The 24,817-nt window shown below is 37.1% G+C and overlaps 2 protein-coding genes across 6 annotated transcripts; one reads left to right on the top strand and one right to left on the bottom strand.

Moving 5' to 3' along the window:
• Nucleotides 1-337: 337 nt before the first annotated feature.
• Nucleotides 338-20,728, bottom strand: rxrga (retinoid x receptor, gamma a). Its single transcript, XM_079453268.1, has 11 exons — nucleotides 20,472-20,728; nucleotides 14,345-14,556; nucleotides 7,465-7,670; nucleotides 4,318-4,456; nucleotides 3,683-3,862; nucleotides 3,309-3,472; nucleotides 2,656-2,785; nucleotides 2,431-2,563; nucleotides 1,891-1,982; nucleotides 924-1,029; nucleotides 338-790 (listed from the first exon to the last, which is right to left on the bottom strand). The coding sequence occupies exons 2-11, from the start codon at nucleotides 14,373-14,375 to the stop codon at nucleotides 643-645; spliced, it is 1,329 nt and encodes a 442-aa protein (XP_079309394.1). The 5' UTR covers nucleotides 14,376-14,556; nucleotides 20,472-20,728; the 3' UTR covers nucleotides 338-642.
• Nucleotides 20,203-23,320, top strand: dusp12 (dual specificity phosphatase 12). 5 transcript variants are annotated; one of them, XM_079453273.1, is made up of 8 exons: nucleotides 20,203-20,240; nucleotides 20,476-20,557; nucleotides 20,651-20,729; nucleotides 20,906-21,019; nucleotides 21,093-21,211; nucleotides 21,371-21,458; nucleotides 21,565-21,748; nucleotides 22,011-22,678. In XM_079453273.1, exons 2-8 carry the CDS (start codon nucleotides 20,482-20,484, stop codon nucleotides 22,158-22,160), a joined length of 810 nt encoding a protein of 269 aa, XP_079309399.1. In that variant the 5' UTR covers nucleotides 20,203-20,240; nucleotides 20,476-20,481; the 3' UTR covers nucleotides 22,161-22,678. The 5 variants fall into 5 exon arrangements, with proteins under 5 accessions (XP_079309399.1, XP_079309396.1, XP_079309395.1 ...); XM_079453270.1 differs by having other exon boundaries at nucleotides 20,205-20,240; nucleotides 20,476-20,729; nucleotides 22,011-22,706; XM_079453271.1 differs by having other exon boundaries at nucleotides 20,238-20,303; nucleotides 20,476-20,729; nucleotides 22,011-22,706.
• Nucleotides 23,321-24,817: the final 1,497 nt, after the last annotated feature.

Here is a 24,817-nt window from a genome sequence, read left to right as displayed (position 1 = left end):
CTTTATTACGCCTGAAATAGGTTCACTAGTATTTCCTTTGCATGCTTTCTTTTGTTTCACAAGACGCCCAGTTCCTGATCAAAATCAGTCCCACAATTTCCTTTATTACTTTATAATATTAATGGGCGTTTGATAGACTTTTTATATAGGCAACATCTGTTCTTATGTGACCACAAAATCCAACACTGTCAATATTTGGTTTGTTGTTATTGTGATCTTAAGTGAAATTACACAAGTTGGAGATCTGAACCAGAAAAGTATTTTCTAGGAAGAGTCATAAACTTTTCACAATGTCAAAATAACTTTGCAAATAATGGTCTCGTCAACAAGATTTTTTTATAAATGACTTTTATTTTCAAATAATTCTAAAACTCATTGCTGGTGACTGTTTATACAATTCTGTTTTCAATTAAATAAATTCACATTTAGTCGCTGTTGTTAAAACAGTGGGAAAAATCTATGTACAAAATAAAAGTTTACAGTATTCTTACATTTAAAGTTAACAGTGTCTCTTTCTTTGAAAATACCAATACAAATCTTTGTTTTTCACATTGTGCTTGGTAACAAAATAAGAACTTTTTGTTTTATTATCTTGGGGTAAGTGTGAGCTGGGGGATATTTACATAAGAAAAGGGTCTCGTGTCATGTGATCTGGTGCGGCGCTTCCAGCATCTCCATTAGGAAAGTGTCTATGGGCGTGTCTCCGATGAGCTTGAAAAAGAACAGGTGCTCCAGGCACTTCAGCCCTATGGAACGCAGAGCGGGCAGACGCAGGAGCAGCTTGGCAAACCTTAAAAAAATACACAGAAACTGCTGATACTCTACCATCACTACATATTACCAAAAATCTTTCATAAAGTAAAGAGAAACAGAAGTGTTTTGATATAAATAAAATATCCATAAGGTGCCACTGGGGAAAGTACCTGCCCGGCTGATCGGTGTATTTATGTTTGGTGTAGGCCTCCAGCGAGGCGTACACCTTTTCCCTTAATCCCTCCACCTCCGATGGGTTTGACAATCCTTTCGCATCTACAAAGTGCACATTTACATAAAACATAAAAACACATTTACTTCATAATCCTGCCATAAAACTTGAATTTATTAACTTTATTTAAGATTTTTCAACAACGTTTTGAACAATTTTACTCAAAGACCTATTTATAAATACAAAGAAACATTATCTGAACGTCAGCATCTCAGCATTGATTGAAGGATTAAAGATTGAAGGATGCAGACCCCCACAGCAAATTGAAATTTCATATGGCATATTTATGTTTGTGATGTTATATAAATGTTTACGGTAATACATTACAATACGGTTGTATCTGGTAACTATAAGTAAATAAATGAAACAATTATATTGCTCTACAGTCTAGTTTATGTTAGATAATGCATCAACAAATGTTAACAAATTAAAATGTATTATAGTGTTACCAGGTAACACTTTATAATAAGATACTATTTGTCAACAATTATTGAATGCATTAGATGAAATGAACTAACAACGAAGAATGTCATTTATTAATGTAAGTTCATGTTAATTTCAGAATTTACTATTAAAATCAAAAGTTGTCACTGTTAACATCAGTTAATGCACCATAAATGAACATGAATAAATGTACTGACATAAACTTACATCAACAGGGATTAATAAATGCTGAAAACTATAGTAAATGCATTAGCTAACAATGAACAATAATGTTAACATATAGCACCTTATTGTAAAGTGATACCTTACCATGTTTATATAAATGTTTTTACATTCAAATGCATGTATATTTTGTAAATATAGATCTTGGCAGATTTATCTGTCTGATTGTGTGTATGGAAGAGTATTGAAAAGGGATCTTGTGTAGCTGAACGTGTGGATGGATCAGGAAAGGCTGTCACCTGGGTTGAAGAGGACAATGGCCCTGAGACAGCCCAACTCTGTTTTATCCATTTGCATGTCCTTCATCTTAGACACCAGCTCTGTTAATACCCTACACACAGTAATCAGACAGTCACATCAGACCATGAGCAAAGGCACAGTGCTAACGTTTATTTCAACGTTTTATTTATTAACTTTGATTTCAAAAACTGAACACTAGAAGGAAGCTAAATTTCTGATCCGTGTGGATGTTAAAAATTAAATATCTTTAAAATTGCCATCTGTAACCTTTGCCTCTCTATCAGCATCTCTGTTTGAAACATAAAATTACAAATGACGTATGCGAGTCCAGTCAAATTATGTTAAAATGACATTTAAGCTCAACCTATACAACACTCTTAAGCTTTCCATTGCAAATGTAAACAGTCAATGTATGTACTTGCTTAGTAACTGATTATTATTCATTTTAACCAAAACAAAGTTACAGATTGCAGCTTTAAGTGAACTGTATTGTACATGCAAATGACTCGATATATTCAATTGAATTACATTTATCTGACCTGTCAAATATGGAGCCCACTCCTGCGCTGTGAGCACTGCTGCGGTGGACATGCAGGCCAGTGGCCAACAGGATTCCATCTTTAATGGTTACAGATCGGTGTGAGAACGAAGCTATAAGCAGCTCATTCCAACCTAAACACACACACACACACACACACACAGTGAGAAAGGCTATACTCAAGCCTATCTATACTCAATTTCACACACATAAAGTGGGCACTTACCTGCCCGCAGCAGAATAACCTGATCATCCAGAGGTAGTTCAGAGAAATGTGGGATTCTCTTGGCCCATTCAACAAGAGTAAAGAGCTGCTTGTCAGCGGCCTGGCAGATATTGGTCACCGGGTCGTTTGTCTGCGAGGCAGAGACAGAAATATGTTCATGTTATGTTAATAACACAGCAGCACTTGTAGGAAAATATATTTACATTACATTTACGCATTTGGCAGACGCTGTTATCCAAAGCGACATACGTTGCATTATACTATACATTTGTTTCTATATATCTGCAATCCCCTGGGATCAAACCCATGACCTTGGCATTACTAGTAGTGCCATGCTCTAACCACTGAGCTACCTGGAAAGCTGTATTATATAATATATTTTCGTGGCTGTATATTAAGATTATACCATTTAAGAGACTACTATTCTTATTTTACAGTAAAATGTACTATGTATAGTCTCAAGTCTCAAACTCAATTCTATTCATACAATTTTATTAGTTATTATTATTAATTACTTTATTATAAAAATAAATAATACAAAATTGAGCATTTGTCATAAGATTCTGCCAGTTAGAAAATCTAACAAAATGTATAAAAATACATGATCAGAGGGACGTTGTGCTGTTTTTTGAAGACTTCAGAAAGTTTTTTACCGAGTTGCCAGTGCTGGACTCAGTCAGGTAAGCTTCAGTCTTGGGTTCTACGGCGAGCTCAGCGTCCAGGATCTTCTCCACTGGCATCTCTTCATTAAAGCTGCTGCTGGACTCCATCTCATTGTCACTCTTTTCTCGACCGCGCTGCCTCTCCTCCTGCACCGCTGCATACACACAGCACCACTTTGGTCAGAAACAACTCAATGAAATGAATGATGCGTTCATTGTCAATGAGTTTCATTAGAAAGTACATGCATGATGTCCAGACACACTTTCCTCCTGAACAGCAGGAGCGAACTAACACTAGGCACCATGAAAATTAATCCGAATTAGGACTGATGCAATAATACAGTGTGTCATAGAAGTGTACTGACCTTCTCTCTTCATTCCCATGGCCAGACATTTCTGATAGCGGCAATACTGGCAGCGGTTACGCTGGCGCTTGTCAATCTGACAATCTTTAGTCTCTCGACAGGTGTACGTGAGGTCTTTCCGGATGGTTCTCTTGAAAAACCCCTTGCAGCCCTCACAGCTGTAAACACCGTAATGTTTCCCTATTGGCAGAAAAATATTGTTTTTGCAGTTATGACATATTTTAAGTTAAAATCACATAGGTTGAGGTCAGTCACAAGAGATTTGGCCTGTTTTCCTAATAGGGCTTAAGCCTAGTCCCAGACTAACTTAAATGTTAGAGGGGTTTCGATTGAAAACAACCCTTTTTCCATGAATAGAAATTATGTTCATGTTCTTCCAAACCAATGTGACTTTCCGTCTTCCATGGCTCAGAAAAAAAACTATACTGATAAAATACTGATACCCAAAAGCAGAAAGTGAACATTCCTTCTAACACCACTAGTTTGTGTTTCATGTACGAATATAAGTTATGTGGGTGGAAATGACATTAAGAGTTAGCCAGTGATGAGAGAATTCTACATTTTTAGGACAGGTAGCTACAGTATCGGCATGATGAAACGCGCACGTGTGCGGGTAGACTTCAGAGGGCACTTACCTGAGGAACGGTCTCCACAGATGGCACAGATGTGTTTAGAGAGAGACCCTGGACTGCTGCATGAGTAAATCCCCAGTCCGGCCAATCCTGGAGGAGGTTTAATGTCTTCTGAACTGCTAACACTGTTTAGAGAGTTCATCTGTTACAGAGGAAAGAGACAATCTTGAGAAAGTCAGCGTGTGACAGCAGGTGTGTGTGGGGGCTGAGGGTACATTCCTGTCACCTGAACAACTTCATTTGCTCCCTGAGCACTTCCTCTTGAGTCACGTGACCTGAGAATGTTTGTGTATGGCTTCCATTCTCTCATTTTGACTTCAACTGACGTGAACAGAAAACAGTTTACGTCGCAGTGATGGGAAATATTGTTATGTAAACCTTGGTGTGTATACAGACGGTTTTAGCATTAACTCCTGGAATAAACACTGCTGATAAACAGTATCAAAAGTGATAAACATTATTGTATGTGTTTTCAGTCCTATGAAAAAAGGCATTTTTTTCCGCTTTTGAAAGTTTAATAGTCTGAGCCCGAGGGGCCCAGGAACCTGCAGACAGGTCTCAACAAATAAGAGTAAAAATATTGTTTTCTCTATCATGATTCATGTGGTATTCAATTATTATTCTAAATAAACTCAAGTGTCCTTTTTTCGTAATTTCCACCTTAATTTGGCATACCCAATTATAAACAGACCCCATAACCACATACAGTGGTCTAAATTGAATATATTTTCAGTAATAGTATACCTCTCAAAATTGCATGTAACACAATTGAAAGTTCATGTAACAAGTGTTTTTTTTTTTAGCAATTAACTTAATTTCATACATCATAATTCATTTGACTTGCATTTGATCTGTGGTAAAATATCAATCAATCCCACTCAATATCTATATTCTGCTAAATATGAGCTTTCATTTAATATATAACTTGAACGTGTTGGACATATTTGAGAGTTATGAAAAATGTTCATGATCATAAACATACATCATTTTAAAGGGGCTCTGACATAAGGGTATGAGGAATTTCAGCCTAAATAGGTTATTTATATTTTAGGTTTAATATTTTATTAAACGATAAATACCATAATGGTGCACTTCTCCAGGAACTAGAGACTCTAAGCTTTCAAATGATACTACATATGATAGTTCAGAGTTACAGATGTAAACATTAAGGGAATACCTTTATAGTGTAATTTGGAGCCGCGAGTTTAACAGGTTTGAAACATGAATGTCATTAGAGAGGAAGGAGCTGAATATTTTTCTCCATCCGAGTTAAATGTTCAAAAACGCTGTAAGACATTTGGATGATGATTTTAATTACTGTGACATTATCAAAACATCACTTTGCTTGTTTGAACATCCTGACTAGATGGCATAACACTTTGAACTGGTGCAAGAGCATCTGCTGGGCTGACAAAAGGGGGAATATTCAGGAAACATAAAAAAATATATTTTAAATGTTTTTATATATTTTGCTACTACAGTTACTAAAAGAATTAAATTAATGACTTTGAATTTAATTGTGATAAAATAAATTTGCCCTTCACCAGTAGAGGGCAGCAGGTAGCCATATTAAAAGTGTCAAGTTTTGGGTCAGTAGCAAAATATGTTCACAAACCACTTAAAATGAAATTAAAATTTGTATTTTTTATTTAGTTAACCAATTAAACATATATGCCCCAATAAATGCATAAATATGCAAACCAAACTAATTATTTATTATTACAAATAATTAGAAAAATATATCGGTCCTTTGATTTTGTGGCATTGATGTTATTGGTGGTGACGCAAACTATTATTTTGAAAGAATACAAATTCAAGAGAGAGAGAGAGAGAGAGAGAGAGAGAGAGAGAGAGAGAGAGAGAGAGAGAGAGAGAGAGAGAGAGAGAGAGAGAGAGAGAGAGAGAGAGAGAGAGAGAGAGAGAGAGAGAGAGAGAGAGAGAGAGAGAGAGAGAGAGAGAGGAGAGAGAGAGAGAGAGAGAGAGAGAGAGAGAGAGAGAGAGAGAGAGAGAGAGAGAGAAACAAACCCACAAAAACCTTTGATACTTAGGTGGAACATGATATGACAGCGTTTATCCATCACAATCTGCATTTTTCATGAAACATATTCCATGCATATTTCAAACAATCTTTCCCTCATACTGCAAGAAAGTGAGCAGCTCACTGAAACATCTTACATTTACTCATTTGGCAGACGCCTTTTAGGATATTTGGAAGGATAATCTTCCATTCAGATTTTGAATACAGTACAACACAACCATCCACTCATGTTACCAGCATGATGTATTTATTTTGACACTTTTAAATCTTAAAACACCTATACACTCACATGCACATTTATCCTACAATGTTAAGCATGTTTGAGCGTTGAGGCAGAAAGATGCCATGAAGGTGATAAAACACCAAACCTCCATTCATTTCTAGTCACCATCACATTCACTTCCATTCACTTGCCGCCTATAGTCCATATATTACTAAAAGCTTTTACCCCTCGCTCACACAAGAATCATTCCCCATATAGATGTGTCTCCACTGGCATGTGACGCTATTTATGGCTAATTTAATGGAAGGTTCCACAGCTTTCTCGAAGCGCTGCATATTGCGCCTGCCTCAACGCAATGATATCTCTCTCCATGTGAGCCAAGGTTATACTAGGGCTGTCCGTCACGCTACATTAGCTCTTTTAAGGCTAGACTAAACTGAATGTGCTGCTCTCCCTCAGGCTAAAGGGAGGCCCTGCAGAGGAAAGGAGAGATGCATTAAAAGAGCATTCTGCATTTCCCTCATTGCCTCTTGTCGCGGTTTGTCCTCGGAAACCATGGATGTTAAAGGGAAAGTCCAAACATGAATCTTACTTGACAAAACAACATTATGACAGAATTCATTTTTCTATGCTGAACACAGAGAAAGATATTTTGAAGAATGTAGGAAAGCAATCAGTTCTGGGACACTTTGTACTACCATTGTATTATTCCTGGTAGTCAATAGTGGCCAAGAATTGTTTGGTTCTTCCAAATATCCTTCTCTGTGTTCATCAGAACAAAGACATATATACAAATTTGGAACAACTCGAGGGTGAATACATGATGACAGAATTTTCATTTTTGGGTGAACCTTCCCTTTAATCCTCTGATCTTTCTCTTGTAGTGTACCTGTGGACTGTGGAGTGCTCCATAGCCCATGCCTGAGGTGGTGGGCATGGAGGACGCAGGCGAGCCCAGCGAGGAAGAGGTGATGACTGAGTAGGGTGATCCTACGCCATTGATGATGGACTGGTGGTGGTGGGTCACCATAGAGCTGAGAGGAGGCTGGGACGGAGGAGAGCTCAGGTGGCCGTGGGTTACCTGCAAAGAAGAACCTGAAAACAGAGGGAGAAAATACTGTATGTAAGATTACATCACACTGTCATGCAAGATTTTGACCTGGTCGTGCTGTTACACAATGTTTCTACACTGACCTACTATATAAATATAGAAAAACCAAAGTGACAGTTTGACATTTTCATGGCAGAAACATTGTGAGACATCTCAGTCATGAGGGTAATGAGTGTTGGCATTTTTCACAGTATGAGGTCAAAGGTGTGACTGACTACAGCACTCCGGGCTCATCACACATCACATTTAAGATACGCCTAGTTTATCCGCTAGTTATATTGTACATTATAATAATGTGTTTCTGTGTATAAACTGTATAATATAGACATACAGGCGTTGGACTGAATTCTGTAAACACTTGGGGAAATAAGTGATATCTTTCGTGAAGGTCCAGTGTATGACATTAAGCGGCATCGAACTGCAAGCAACGGCTCACTCCACCCCTCCATTTCGAAAGCACTACGGCAGCTGACACAGCACTAAGATTATTAAAGATAATGTATTTATGAAAGGCTCTGTAGGGCAGCTTGTGCGTTTAGGGGCTACTTTACTCCATGTTAGCACCGGTGGTGTATGAAGATAGAAATTGCTCATTCTAAGGAAATAAAAACATAGCTCTTTGCTCTTTATACAATCTGAAGACATCTATATATATATATATATTATATTGCATTTCTGTCAATGGATCCTCTAAAAAATACACATTGGACTTTTAATTGGGTATTAGAATTTGCATTAGTTCTGTGTTCAAAACAATAGAAGTGAAGGGGTAGCAACATTCTTCCAAATATCTTCTTCTGTGTATTCCGGATGAAAGAAACTCAAATGCTATCTCTTTAAAATGCTTCAAAGTTTTATGCAATAGATATTTTGCAGGAGAGTGTTGCTCTTAAAACACCAAACATGCTCCGGCTAAATGAGGTCCCAAGGAAATCTGACAAGGCACACAATTTACCAAATTCTTGTACTAACCTCTCCTAAACACAAGCTTGTTTTGACATGCAAACTAGATGTATAGCCTGTACAACTTGTGTCTAATATTGTGTAAACACACAGTGTGTACTACATTTAATTTTCTATCATTAGACTATATTGATTGTCTAAGCAAAATATAAAAAACAATAACAGTTGTTTGTTAAAGTTAAAGACCTTATATGTAAGAAATCTGCGAGTCAACCTGGCAGTATGACACAAATCATATTATGGATCGATTATTTTGGCCAATATTGAGATTCCGATTATTTAACACGATTACTCATTAACCTTTAAAAAAAAGAAAATAAAAAAACTTGGCTTTTAAACTCGGAATTTAACCGTAAAATAAATGTAAAGAAAAAGGGAAAAAGGAGAGCTGTGCACTGTGGATTTATACTACAAGAAAAGAGAGGATCCATGCGGCACAAATTTTTTTTATCTCGATTATTTTGTTTTTGTAATTGATGAAGACCAAAATTGACGATTACCTTAAATTGTCGATGAATTGCACAGCCCTAACATAGACCCTCACTTTAGCATTCATTACAACCTGCCACATGCAATCATTCATGTCATTCAGCCCAATAACATGTTTCCACTCACTTTCAGGTCAAAAAGACACCATAGAGTGGCCTGTTTCCAAAGGTGTCTGTGTTGTGACGTCTCCTGGTTCTTTGCATTCAAATGGCTCTGCTTGTCACATGTGACATGTTTTGTATAACGTGTAGAGTAAAAGCCATCCTCTGCACCTAGCACACGCGAGTGAGAGGAATCGTGCCCTGGCAACTGAGATTTGCGTGGTATTAATGGCATCTAAATGTCACATTCCGATCAAAAGGAACATCCATCCTTGGAGCAACAGGGTGTTCTTGTTCACAGCAACAGTTCCTGCACAGTGATCAGATTTCCTCTCACAGCGAAAGGTCTGGCTAGCTCCTTAAAATCAACATTTTCCGCATCTCAGAAAGTCCAATGTAGTGTTCTTCTGAGCATCACTTTCTTTATATTCAGACTTAATCAATTATTAACCATTACAGACATGTCCCCACTACTTATTGGAAGAAACAAAAAATATGGCGTGTCTATTCAACGTGTAATAGCACGTAGCCCGCTTTGAAAGCAGATGCTTTTTATACTAACTGTATATACTAACTAACCCTAACTCAGTTTCAGATTGGAATAGACAAAATGTAAGAAAGGCACAAGATAATCGCTTGGTCCAGTGGTGTAGAGCGTTAAGCATGTGTTACCTACTTCATGTCTCCGTGGGTTCGGGACTGCTGATCCTGAACTTTTTCCCTATCATATATCAGATTGTAAAGGTATATATTTTTAATAAAATTATGAAAATATTCGAAAATGGCTGTTCAAGTCATACATGTACCAAAATTTTGCGCTTAATTACACTTTGGTGCTATATATTCGTCCTTGTTGTTCTCGACATGCGGTTGCTATCGTCTATTGCAAGATTAATTACATTTTGATACTTGATAGAAAACTCCAATAAATGGAAAAAATAAGTGACAATTTTGGAGTTTCATGAGTTCAAAACTAAATTTAGAAAGTTTGTTGTATATTTGTATATTGGTAATCTGTGCCAAGCACCATATATTTTACATTTAGATAATTGAGATCAGCGGATTCGAACCTGCTTCACGACAGTGTCAATATTATTTGTTATGCGTCTTTCAAACTAGCGTCACACTACTGTAGCCGTCGATAAAGCGGCGCAGTTTTTATACTGTTTTCTGGAGGACGGGTCACCTACATTTTTTGCGCTTGTGATTCCCATGAATAATCCCAACAAGTTACTACAGAAACAATTTATTAAAGTATTGTTTGTGTCGTCTTTGTCCCCACCACTTTTCAAAACAAAGTTACGCCACTGTTTACAGACATAGAAACACTCAACATAATGCTTCACTACAGCATTTTCACATTTGTAACCCACTCCGTAAAATCCCAATTTTACACATTTTGTGATTTACGATTTTCTACAAAATGTTCTGAATAACGTAAAGAACATTCAGTGAAAATGTTATTTAATATTGGTGACCTTGTCATCGACTGAAATCTATAATGAAATAAATGTTTAGCCTGGATTTCACAGACTGGCTTACATTTATTTTCTTGAATAGTGTTTGTTTAAGCATCCAGGGTCTAACACGGCAACATTGACTCAGTTGATAGTGTGGTATGTTTATCTGTCCACACACAAACCCCTGCAAATAAATAACAATCCCAATTCATCCATGTATCCCAATAAAGCACAGAAGGATGATTTAACATAAGAAGGGTTTATTTTATCAAAAACAGATACATTTCTGGATTAGAAAATCATGTTTTCTATTATGTTTTATTGTGTTGGTTTATTACTTACATTATTACGTAATCAAAACAACCCCACTGCACACTCAAAAACATTTGTTTTTGCAAATGAAAATCATATACCAGTTAATGAATTGAATAGATTAGATGAAATTTGAATAGAAGTGATCACTTGATTAGTCAAAAAAGATCTAAACAGACAGACTAGCCACCATTTGCTTTCTAGTGGAGAGTACAGCTGCTCCGTTATATTTGATACATTTGCATAGTTAAAATATAGGATTTGTGACTATATGGATGCCTGCAAACCTCATACATGTGACACGCATACAAGTCACAGCCAGTTCAAAGCATTACATAGATATAGACTGCCCTTTAAGTCACCCATTAAAAGACTATATTAGAAACATAAAATTGAATCTTTCTAAAGACTCCTAGTCCTAAAAAGATCACTCGTTCATAGTGATTATCTTAACTGAAAGCTGTCATAGCTACACAACGCTTTTGCTCAGCAAGAACAGAATGATCTCCTTGTATCAAACATGCCTGTGAGGCCTGTACTCTCTACGAATTAACAGCTATAACAGCGGTAAAAACACTGCTGATAAAGTATATCAGAAATAAAATCTATCAATCGGGTTCTTGGTGCTAATATATTTAAATTTCATCTGTAACAGAAATCTACCTCACCTGGTTCCTCAATGAAAATCTAACCTTAAGGGCTACCCGTCTCTTCTTACTTTTGATACAAAAACACACGGTTACATTTTCTACACGGCACGCAGAACGTCAATCTCTTTTCTTTACAAACCCCTGCAGCCTTCAATGCTGCCACTGTTTTGCATGTGAACAACCTTTTCTGTGGCTCATTCTATAATATACCGACAAGCTTCACCTTACAGTAAATGAACACAAATTAAATCTTAAAGTATCAGTTCTCTTATTCAAGTGAGTGCGTGGGGTGCTCCTGAAACAATTCCCCTTGGGGGATGTGTGGACGAGTGATTACCTACTCAGATTAAAGAGATTATCATCCCATGGATCACAGGAGAACTGGTTTACTGATGCAAGACCAAAATCTGATAATAAGGTTTAGTTCTAAATGTCAGAGTGGGAATGTGTGCTTGATTGGCTTTATATATCGTCTTAACCTATTTTGACAGTCAAGCTACTTTTCACGGTCAAATCCTCAATCTCTAAATAAAAAGTGTGTTCATTATTTGAGAGAATACAGATAAACAACAGTAAAAGGAGTGCTGCAGAACAGTTCTTAATGTGAATTGCTCTCTAGGAATGACCTTTCAGAAGAACAACCAGCAGCTCAAACAAAGCAATACATTTGAGAAATCTGGTACATGGTTCTTTTCTATAACTGGTCTTGGGAGAGCCTGTCAAATGGGGCAGAAAAGTTTGTCAATTAGATTAGAAAGATGAATAGCATCCCAGCCTGTGTTGAAGGTAGTCACCATTAATGGCCAGGCATTTTGGACTGGATGTTATCTAATAAACCATGCACTATGTGTCCCAACTTGTTTTGTGCTAGTCTAGAACAGAGACATCACAAAATTGAGATATCACAAATTCAACACACACACACACATCTGGTATATTATCTCCATGAGGACAATCCATAGGCGTATTGATTTTAACACTGTACAAATGGTATATTTTATACCCAAAACCCCTAACACACACACACACACACACACACACACACACACACACACACACACACACACACACAGGTGAGATGTCTTAGCAATGGTTGCCGGTTCCTGAAGACATGATGGGAGTATTAAACTGTTATTTTTCCCCAATTTTTTATTTACTTATTTACATTTATCTTTTATCCTTAGTTTTTTGGCATTTAAGTCTTGTCCTCTATATTGTTCTTAATGTTGTTGACAAGGTCATGAATGTAACACTCATTTCTTCCTTAAAGTCATATTACAATATATATGCCATCAACCATAAATAGACTACTAATAACATCAATAATCTTTTAGAAAGTGAACTCTTCAAAGACAAGTCAATGTCTTGACTTTTTATAACTTTGCATCACTGTTTTGTTCTTAAAAGGTCATATTATAATTGATATTTGAACAGTGGTGTATATCAGCATCGAATTGTCTTTTTTTTACAAGCACCTTGTAGTTTAAAACCTTTGAAAAGGCTCCTAATGTCACTGTCAAACCATTCTAAAGCCATATGCCAACATAACATTTTAGTTCAGCTTGAAGTGAATGTAAATGCTGTGCGTGTGAAATGGCTCTAATGACATTAAAGCGTGCACTTGAGAAAAATAAACATTGTACAACCACAACACGTGGGGTGAGAATAAGGAAAGATAACCGAGCGGGTGTTAATGAAGCAAAAATGATGTCAGTTATTTCTGTGAGATACTGTACGTAGAAAAACCACCTGACGAACAAGTGATGATGAGTGATATTTCATCAGATAAATGCATAACACAGCAATACAATCTGCTGGATCAAGCATCTTAAGCCCTATGATTATTCATATATCGGTACTGTTAATAAGCATAAGAGCAGAGTTACAAAATAAGACAAATATCTTATCTAGCCCATAAAACTACAATCATCAGCAAATAGTATTTCACAACTACGGCACAAGTCTGTGAATCCTTTACTACAGAAAAAATGAATTGCTGAGGTAACTTCGTCTCATTTCCTCACAGTAGGTTGTACATAGTTTTCAATTCAACATTAAAAGAAGAGTGAAACAACTGTTAACATCGTGATCATCTATTTAGATACAAGAATGTCGATGTACAAAGTTTATGTTCTGTGATCTATAGTTTATGACAAATGCAGACGTTTTGACAAGAAGTGTAAATAAAAATGCACTTTTCACTCGTGCTTGATCCTGTTTGTGGCAATCTCATACACACCTTCCCTCTAAGAACTGCCCAAAGTCAAAAGTGTTACTAAATAAATAACCCAGGATACACCGCTGTCCTGGGTACACCGCTGGATATACCAACCGAGACCCATTAATAACGACGCGACAGCGAACAGTTTAACAAGAGGCGCTCTGGAAAGCTATAAATTACATAACCGCAATTAAAGTGCCAACCCCTGACCCTGACTGAGAGACACAATCTTTATCACCTGATTTTAACATTGGCACTGGTTCCAATTCAATACATGTGACATGACACGACAGAGCCGATAACTCAAGCGAGTACAATTTATGGCCAAACCGTACAAAGTCCGTCTGAAGAATTCGCAGTTCAGATAACGCAGAATATGGGGGGACACTCAAAAACACAAGCGTTGAAAGATCACAGCCATGTGGCGAAAAGGAGAGAGAGAGAAAAACGCCAAACACTTACTAAGATGTAGATACGTGTCGTTATTATCCATGATTTGACGAATATGAAAAAACTATCCAGTTTTCCGGTAAAGTGTCTTGTTTTTCCGCGCTGGACGGCAGCATCTCCCCGTTGCTGTCCGCGATCTGACTGAGGATTCGCTGCTGCCACACGAGGGGCCCCGCCGAGGGGGTGGCGAGGGCAAGACCTCTCCCAGTGACAGCCTACAGAAGCTGAAAAAGTACACAACATACTGTTAGGTGAATAATAACGGACCAGACGCAATTGTTTACGACATTTAAACATACCATTTGTTGTCTTAAAGTCATTTGTTAAACTTTGTAAAAAAATTGATAAATACTTATATGTGCAATAAACACATAGAGGTAGAAATAATAATGTACCATGTTGTTTTATCCAAAAACAGTGGTATTTGTCTGAATGGAATTCTAAACATGATAACCTGTTAATATGTATGATATATCTCATTTTATTTACAGCTAACAGCGAGCAACTCGTCATTGAGATCTCCACTAAAACAAAATAACTAAAAATCCATAATATTATTTTAAAATAATAAACAATGTGTTCAATAGTTGCACCAGCTTGCATGTTATCCTATCAGCACCGAACAGCTATTTTTGACAAGAATCCTTTGTTTGCCACTACAATATACAGGAGATTACAAGAATATTCTTTGTGCAAAACTAGCCTACTAACTGAAAGATCTGCTGACCATGGCCTTTGAAATTTTGGAGAGGGGAAAAATTCTCTGAATTCCAGTCTCTCATTGCCCACAAGGCTAACAGTGGGTCTGAATATCCCTTGATGCCCCCCAAGATCTCCTCGGAGTGAGAGGTCATTTAAGGGTGAGCTCCCACTACCTCAGGAGGTTATTCAGAAGTCACCGGCATTCAGAATCTTGAACTCTTGTTTAAGGGAGACACAGAGAGTGTTGGTGATGACCACTCTGTCAGTCCGCGAGCTGCCCTGTCGAATGGGAAAAACACACTGGCTCCCATCCTTGTAAAAACACAACATAAAAGAACACAGGGGGATCCTAACAAAGATGAATGGCTTCTCTTCCAACTCATTCCACACTAATCAGGGCCTTTTCATTTGTTCCCTGTTAGATAATGTAAATTTGTGGAGTCAAAGAAAGGGACTAAAAGGACAATTTATCAACCTCCCTTTTATCCCTCTAATGGAGCCACATGTTCCAGAGCATTTGAATCGCCCTGAGCTGCAAAGTATATTATTGTGGCGAAAGGGGGCAGGGGTTTGGTAACAAGAATGAGGATTATATTTCAGTGTGAACACAAACAAAATAATGATTCCGGTAATGTCTTTAATCCTATCGCTTTCATTAACAAGTACACAACAAAGTGGCGTGTGTAATGCTTTTTCGTATGGATATTTCAAATATTTTAAATGTACAGGAGATTGAGTGGTCAGTGATTTGAGAACCTCTAAATCACTGCAGATATCGGGAAGGATTGGAGGATTATCTTGTTGTCTGTCTCCAACAATGGCTGGCAATGGACCATTCAGTTGCGGAGTGTTGGGGACCTCACCCTTGCCATCATCTATCACCAGTTAAAAGCAGAATGGCCCACCCCTTGACCTACCAGTCACTGTGCTGAGGCCAGCCAGGAGAAATGAGCACAGTCTGGTCATCTCACCCCAGACAACAGACCGTGTCTGGGGAAGCCATGTGGCAAATACACGCAGATTGGTCCTCGTTCCCAGATAAATGTACCACTGTTCTCCAAACTCCAAAGTGTTGTTGATACAGTCACAATTCCCTTTAAATCTTATGTATTTCCCAAATGTTTGTGGAAGGAACTTTTCTGTTAAAATGTAAACACAGATCAAAGGCCATATGCAATTTTATAACAGAAAAATGTACTAATGTGATGAATACATTTTTTTTTAAAAACTTACGCTGCCTTAAAAACAAATGGGCTTTGACAAAAAAAGTCTATCGAATTTAACTTTAAGTTATAAAATGTTTATATGTAAATCAAATTTTTTTTTTATCTGATCAGTTGAAATAAAAACCTGTTTGAGATGCATTCACCTTCTATGCTCTACTGATCATATCATAGGATTGTGTGTGTGTGTTTGGAGATGGCTCTCCATCTGTTATACATTCATTAACAGAGCTCCCTCATGTTTTAATCAGTCCCCATTTGAAAACCACACCCATTCACACACACGCTCACACACATCTGAGTGCAACCTCACTGGTCACAAGGCTTGGGCATGGCCGACACAGCCCCGCCAAGTATCATCAATCTCACAGGTCATTAATCTCGGAGCACAAAAGTGGAACTGCACATTTTCAGTGTGAAAATGCACAATATTTTGACCAAATCTCACCAAAGCAGCGTGTCAATTGCATTGAATCATGATGCGAGAGTGCGGTGGTGCACGGAAGCGTCATGGCAAATTGTTTACGCTTTATCCTAATTGATTATGTTCTTGGCTAAAGAAAAGCATTAGAAGCATTATTAATCATAGTATTTTTGCCGTTATTCCTTTCCTGCTCATCCAAGGCCTTAAGGTGTCTAATGAGGGGCATAAATGCTGTTGCACATGGAATCCTTTGTGTATGTGATGAAAATCAAATGATCAATTAGAGGAAAACGATTTAATTTCAAGACAGCTTAAAACACAAAAATCGAAGGAGTTAGGGGATGAATTTACCACAATCAAAATCTATGTGAGGTTACTGTAAACTGGGTTAAACTTCCTCTGACATCACATAGTGTAACCTCTTACTTAAATCTTTTCCAAGCATCTGGATTTGTGATGAAGACTTGAGCAAGAATCCAGTCTCATTGGAAGGACTGCCAGCTTTACCTCACGAGTGGCGTCCTGTAGCTCTTTCGCCACAGGATGTGCGTAATAAATCTTACTCAAGACGACTGACAGAGGAGCTCGTGGGACCCGACCCATGACACACTGATCAACACATGAGTTTCGAATGGAAAGCAACATGCAAGCACACAAAACACGAGTTGTAATATGGATTTGAAGGAGCTAGATCTATAAATAGCTATAAAATGGAGAGCTGTATAGCAGCCATTCTTCAGTCTGTTGGTTTTGGTTACTTCTTGGTTTCTAATGAAAATATTAACAAATACGCTAGAGTTGGTAAACAAATACATATTTACATTATGTCATGATTAACATTTAAACCAGTTAAACACATTTGGCTGTATAGTCAAAGATACAAATTTAATCTAAAAGCAAAATCCCTAATTATTAAAAAAGTTGACATTATTTCAACATTCTTGCAGCGCTATATTTCAAAGCAGCAATACCTTGAGGTAAAATTACAGATTTCCACAGATGTGTCTCATGATACATAAAATATAAGAATAATTCATGATCGGGAAAGGGAATTTTTGAATCATCAGCCATAAAAGCCAAGAAGTGATACTTTTGCCAACTTGATCATGAGACACTTTCCCCAGTTTAAAACAGAGGCATCACCACGTGTTTGCAGTTCAAATGTATAAATAGAGAAAAGGGGAAAGGACAAAGCGAATAACAAAACTGCATTACCCAACAGTTATTTAATCAAACACGGCAAATGAGGGAACACACTTGGCAACGAAATGCTCATTTCTCGAAGCCCTAAAATAGAAACGGCTGAAGCGGGCAACCCTGAGTGAACTTCTGAGAGGAAGCAACAGGACAAAATCAATTGTGCCTTAAGAACACAGGAGTTACACATCTCGGGCTGCCAGCTAAGAAGAACTATTTTGATATGTAGCCTACTGCCTTACACAAGAGCTCTGGTAAAATAATTTGCACAAAAACAACTGTGAACACGGCAGGGAGGTTTGACAAGGCCAAGTGCTTTTAGATAGTGATAGACCTTTGACAGGATGTTTTATATCTGCACAAACGGATAAGAAAAAAGTCAGAGATGCGACCAATAGATTTGCTGCAGCATTAACCCACTATATCTTACCCCAGATATATGTCGTTGCAACGAGAAAACATTTTCAAATATCAACAACCTCTTTTCAGTCCTTCACATAATTGGGTTTTCCAGGGAGAGCGTGGTTTTGAGAAACCCACTTCTGAGAAAGAAAGAACTACACGTGAGGCCAGGAATTAGCTAAAAGTCAAAACCTTTGGTTTTGAATAAAAATGAAGCTATTTGATATTCTAGCAGTGTATACTTTTTATTGTAAATACTTTTGTAAATTGCTAATATAAGAGTTTTGGAGAGGTCGGAGACCCCATTTATCAAAATCAACAATTAAACATTATGACTTTTAACGCTTTGTCAGATTTCTGACAGGAATATTCTGTATTCATAATTTTGGTTTGACAACTATGATAAAAATATAAAAGCATTGTCATTTCAGTGTCAGACTTTTGAACCCCATGGTATAGATCAATTAAAGATATCCTTAAAGATATCCTCATACAGTTTGATTTCCTCTATCACACTTGACCTTCCGTTCACAGAAAATACTGATGCAAGGAGGAAATTTCAATAATAAAATGTACTTTTCATTTCCTAACCAACCCTCTTCTGTTGCAAGAGCAGATGACCTTTTACAGTTTCGTTATTAATGTCTCAAGTGAGCATGCAGACTGCTGAAGAACAACTGAATCCTAATGGGGTCTGCACAGATGTTCATTTCTAAGAAGCACCAGTCCTCGTATTTCTTTAAGCTCCTAATCCCAAAACCCTGCTTTTGTGGGTCTAGACAAATCTAAGATGCTGATGCAAATTTCTGATGCTCTTACAAAATCAATAGCACTAATCATTATATGACAGCTAGAGAACAAATGACTGTGGAGACAAAAGAAAAAATATGCGTGTTTCTTTTGAACAGGAATTAATGTGATACTGATGGGCTGTTGGGTAAATGCTGTGCATCTCATCTCAAATAAGACGTACAGGAACAGGTTGGGCACGGATTCTGAGGGACCGTGTGAGGTTAAGTTGGAATTGTCCTGAGAGGACCAGTAAGATTAAGGCACAGGCATCTGCTCTGTAAAGTGACTTGTTTGTGTATTATTTAACAATCCATAATATGCTACAATCTCTGGCTGGCTCTTTAGCAAGTTTTTTATGTCCTTTTTTGTGAAAAAAGCACAATTATCAAGAGTGAGGTAGACATATTTTGGGTATCTTAAGAAGTGAGATAAGAGAAACAGACTGTGACTCCTTCACTCTTGTTTAAACGTCATATGTTGGCAGTCTTAGACCCCAGGACAGCCAAAAGCTCACCGAAAGTGCAGAACTACAAGTTAAGAAACACCACATAAACTTTATAGGGTAACAGAAATTAAAAGCTTAAATAAAAACTACAGAACTGTTCTTTGAGTTATGCTTTTGCAAATAAATAAATATCAATACTTCACTGAAGCAGATTGTAAATTTGTGCAGTTACAGTATAGTCTGCAGTAAATGTGTGAATTTTTGACATTGCTGTGCTTATTAAATGTTTTTTAGAACAATTGCAGAAAAGCCTCACAAAACAAGTATATTTGTTTTAGGGTTAATTGGGGTCAATTGGGACACTTCACAGTCATCTCAATGTGTCCCAATGGGGTGAAATTATTTCCCCTATTGTGTGAAGATATTAAGATCTTAATATCAATGATACAATCAATCAGATGGAAACATATATGTCTGAATGTGCTGAGATGTGCACGGCTGTTTTAACAACATAAACCTACGCAAAATAAAGGAGGCCTGGCTACACATCATGATCATGGCGAGAACAGGAGCCTCTCCGCTATTTTCGGCCTCGTATGATACGTTTGCTTACACGTCACACCCCCTCGTGGCCATATCGTAAAGTGGTTTGTCCGGAACTAATACGTTCACTCTTGTTTCCACCGACCCATTTATGGTACTGGAGCTCTATGTTGACAACAGGTAACACGTGAGAAATAGCGAAAACGTAGCGACGTTGATAAGACGTGGTTTTAAAACATAAGCGTTAGTTTGTTGAAATCCGTCTCTGATGTCATATTAAAATATGCACGGCAGTTATATTTATGTTTACGCTTACCGTGTATTTGATCGATTTGATAAGCTTGCCTGCATACACTTTTGTTATTAGTTACTTTGCACATGCATTGATATAAAAAGGTGTGACTGTCTTACCCAGTAAACCATGAAAGCGGTGGCGACAGGACTCTATATTGGATGTGTGTCGGACACGAAGGACGCTCAGATCCTGAAGGATGCAGGTATTACTCGCATATTGACTGTAGATTCAGAAGAACCTGCTCTTACTGGATTTCACACGAAATTTGTCCGTGCACTGGATGATGGGTCTACAGATCTCCTCAGCAAACTCGAGTACTGTATCGGCTTTATAGCGGAAGCTCAGTCTGAACAGTCTGCTGTTCTTGTGCACTGGTACGTCTCGTGTTTTGCCAAAACTTTTATAATGTTCTTAAAATCAAACCATTACATTCTATATGCGTAAATTAACAGTGGTTAATGTACATTAAAATAGACACTTTTTACTTATTTGTTAATTGTTTACATTTGTTTATGTTACCTATACTGACATTCAACTTTTTCATCTGTAGCCATGCAGGTCAAAGTAGAAGTGCTGCTGTGGTGACCGCTTATCTGATGAAAACACAAAGCCTGAGTTTACACGATGCCTATACCAACCTTCAAAACCTAAAACCTGATGTCAAGTGAGTGTGTTTCATTGTTTGTCATTATGTTTAAATCTACCCAAATATTTTACAAACATTCTCTTTTTTTCAGAATGAATGAAGAGTTTCTGGACCAGCTGGCTCTTTTTGAATTAATGGATTGCAATGTAGACACCACAAATCCCTTTTACAAACAATTTAGATTAAGGAAGATTACAGAGAAATATCCAGGTATGTGCAGTCTTACGGTTCTTTACTTTTAAACTTATGCCTAATACATAAAAAATATCTGTCTTTTCATATATATATATATATATATATATACAAAAATGCTTTTACACATCTTAATGTATTAAATGTACTTTCTTTTTGATGTTTTGATCAATTCAGAGCTCCAGAATGTTCCAAAAGAGCTGTTTGCTGTTGACCCCGACCAAACCCAGAATGCAGAGGCTGTTTACAGATGTAGAAAGTGCAGGTAAACACTTTCGAAAGTACCCAGGACTAAATGCAAATGGCCTGATTTAGTATTTTTGGACACAGACATTGCCATCACCTGCAGTTGTCCTCTGCTCTTTCAACAGACGTACAATTTTCCGACACTCCAGCATTCTGAGTCACTGTGTGGGAGGTGGCGCATCATCGTTCTCTCATAAGAAAACAAGGATGATTACCCCTACAGCTGAAGATCAGAGACAGTGTACATCTTACTTTATAGAGCCAGTGCAGTGGATGGAGCAGGCCTTGCTCGGGGTTATGGATGGACAGGTAATACCTGACTGCTTCACACATCTGAGTATTTGAAGTCATATTTATTTTTTTATTTTAAAATCAAAGATAGAAACAGGATCATGATTTATCATTTGTAAAGCATGTAACACGGTAGGTTTTATTATTGTAGCTGCATTTGGTTTTCGTTTGCGGTTTTCGTTTGTTGTTTTGTATGTCCATGAATGCATCTTTAAAGATATCGTATCTTAGAATTTGTATTATATTCTTAATGAAAGCTTTTGTGTAATCTTTCTTGTAGCTTTTGTGTCCCAAATGCAACTCAAAGCTGGGCTCCTTTAACTGGTATGGTGAACAGTGTTCATGTGGCCGCTGGGTGACACCGGCCTTCCAGATACACAAGAACAGAGTGGATGAAATAAAACACATCAGTATATCTGCTCTCAAATGACCCACAAATAAACATTTGTGTGACGTGTTTGGGATTCCTGTTTTGTTTGTAATATTCTTTGCTTTATAAAAGGAAATTTGATTAAGGAAAACAGTGTTTAAATAGGAACATTTTGCAATGTTAACCCACCCTCATGTCATTTCAATCTTGCATTACTTTCTTTTCTTTGAAGAACACAAAAGACGATACTTTGAAGCATTTTTGTAATCAAACAAAATTGGCCCTTGACTTCATTTGTATGGATACAAAACCACTGAGACATTTCTCAAAATATATTTTATATTTCACAGAATGAAGTCATACAGGTTTGTAATGACACAAGGGTTGACAGAATTAAAATGTTTAGGCACAACTTTGGACACAAGGTATCTTTTGTATTGAAAGCACTTCATCCATATATTTGCCTCTGATAAAATGTATATTGGTGTTAATTATTAATTACCAACAAAAATAATTGTCTCATCCATAAATGTATGATTATAAACCATTGGTCCTAAACAGTAAATATAAACCTCTGCAAACATATTTTGAATTGACCTTGTTTATAGGTAAAGTGCACCTTCCAAATTATATGCTTTGCTTCCACTGGGTGGCGTCATATAACCAGTACAATGCAATGAAACCGAGCTTTACATATATTTTGGCTGATATTCAGAATGTAACAGATCAGAAAGAGCATCCATTCAGCCTTAAACTGCCAAATAGTGACGCTTGGTGCTTGGATTGCAAACAATTATTCAGTTTAAATCCTATTTGTGCAGTCTAGCAAAGTCCCTACTACTAAATCTGATGTTGCATTATTGAAAACAAAAAATCAGGGCATGATGTATGCTGTTTATTAATTTATATTATTCAACCACACATTACATTAAAAGATTTAGGCAGAATCCATGTATTGGCATTGAAGTAAGCCATATTCTATGTATTTATCTGTGTTATGTGTTTATTAAGACACTAGAGACGGATGGTAATGGCATGAAGTTGTAAGATCCTGTTTATTCTGTTTATGAGGGTCATATCCCTTTTGTATGACCTGAACTCTCACTGTGAAGTGTGTAGTGAATAGCTGTGCCTTTGCCTCTGTGTGTGAGTAGTCATGAGTTGAAACTCCTTGTTCAGGGTACAGCCCAACAGTGAAGAGAGTTAACAAATAATGCACCAAAAAAATATTTGTAGTTGCCTTTGCTGTTCCAAAAACATTACATCTCAATGTAAAGGTATTGAAAGTGGTCTGGGTCAGGCTTGTTTCTTGGGTCTGGTGTCATGGTCTTTGTGAAGAAGTGGAAGAACTAGGTATCAGACTTTCTAAAAGCTGTAACCAGGAACTTCCGTGTGACATTTTGAGCTGCAATACACATTGTGTTCATTCCTTTCAAGTCTAGTGTAAACAACCATTTTGGTGTTTCTGAAACCTCATATACCTGAATGTAAAAAAGGCTGCCACAGACAGTGTTAACCTGGACTGTAAAGTTGGTTTTGACTGGGTGTGCGTGACACTCTTGCTAAATAGAGAGACATCACAGTTTACCCCGCTTGACTTTATAGCTCTGCGTTCTAGTGTTTAACTTTATTGAAATGTGCAAATTGATCAAATCACTTCTTCTGTGTTTACTGACTGTAGACTTGCATTTTAAACTAATAGCATTGTCACCGGTGGTTTCCTGTCAGTATGTCCAGCTGTATTAGTTTAAAAAGAGCTGGTTCACAAATATGCACATTTAATTTCACCCATCTGCAAGCAGCTGGTTCTTCTTTAGAGTCTGAATCAAAAACATGCCATCAGTGACACAACCTTGGGCTATATAAGTCATTTCAGTGGGATAGACCTTGTTTCTATGCCACATCTCCAAATGTTCCTTTTCAGAGGGGTCACAGCAGTGACACGTGGCTCTTTCATCTGAAAGATACTGTAGATGGCCACAGAACAACAGCTGCATGAAATTTGATTAAAATGAAAGGCCATACTTTATGGAGTCGATCTGGGTTATCTTTAGCATTGTCTTTCATGAGAAGCTGTCTGATATGGAGTGTATATTTAAGTGTTTATATAATGAGCATGGACCAGGATGTTCTCTGTTCGGTCTTGTATTTTACCTTACATAAAAAAACTATTTTAAGCATTAAAACTTTTCATGTACTTATTGCACTGGGAATTACATTGTTTATGGTTTTAGTTTAATGCAAAATAGTAACATTAATGTATTTACATGTAATCATGTGTCACGTTATGAGTTAATCCTGCAACCATTTTATTGCCTGTGGTTTAATTTGTTGTTGTTAACTTAAAATCATAAAATTCAACACATTCTTGCAACTATTTTATGATTTGGTGAAATTGTGGTTAATCATTCAATTCATACAGTACACTATTATAGTTATTATAGGTAAATTTACTGTATTTCTGTCAAAAAAAAGTCATTTTACTTTGAACAAGATGTTATTTTACAGAATATAAAAATATATTTTGTAGGATTTTTTAGTGATACTGTATATTTTTCAAGCAAATCAAGTAATACCAATTCATAAGAAATCACCAACTCTTAAAATAATTACGAATTCTGTTGTGATCGTGTTTGGTATCATTTTATAGGATTATTTGATCTTCTATGAAAAAAAAATCCCCCACAAAATTTCCAGCATCTGTCTCTTTGAAAACC

This window comes from Barbatula barbatula (genome assembly GCF_947034865.1).
Source record: "Barbatula barbatula genome assembly, chromosome: 3".
Taxonomy (NCBI): domain Eukaryota; kingdom Metazoa; phylum Chordata; class Actinopteri; order Cypriniformes; family Nemacheilidae; genus Barbatula; species Barbatula barbatula.
This window is presented reverse-complemented; position numbering and strand designations above follow the sequence as displayed.

What these genes read in the sequence shown, in the direction of transcription:
- rxrga (XM_079453268.1), bottom strand. Translation starts at nt 14,375, where the DNA reads ATGGATAATAACGACACGTATCTACATCTTA. An exon ending in GGTTATTCTGCTGCGGGCAG is followed by an intron (nt 2,564 to 2,655) that starts GTAAGTGCCCAC and finishes GTGTGTGTTTAG; the next exon opens with GTTGGAATGAGCTGCTTATA. An exon ending in TACACCGATCAGCCGGGCAG is followed by an intron (nt 791 to 923) that starts GTACTTTCCCCA and finishes TATTTTTTTAAG; the next exon opens with GTTTGCCAAGCTGCTCCTGC.
- dusp12 (XM_079453269.1), top strand. Translation starts at nt 20,482, where the DNA reads ATGAAAGCGGTGGCGACAGGACTCTATATTGGATGTGTGTCGGACACG. An exon ending in GATTACAGAGAAATATCCAG is followed by an intron (nt 21,212 to 21,370) that starts GTATGTGCAGTC and finishes TGATCAATTCAG; the next exon opens with AGCTCCAGAATGTTCCAAAA. An exon ending in TACAGATGTAGAAAGTGCAG is followed by an intron (nt 21,459 to 21,564) that starts GTAAACACTTTC and finishes CTCTTTCAACAG; the next exon opens with ACGTACAATTTTCCGACACT.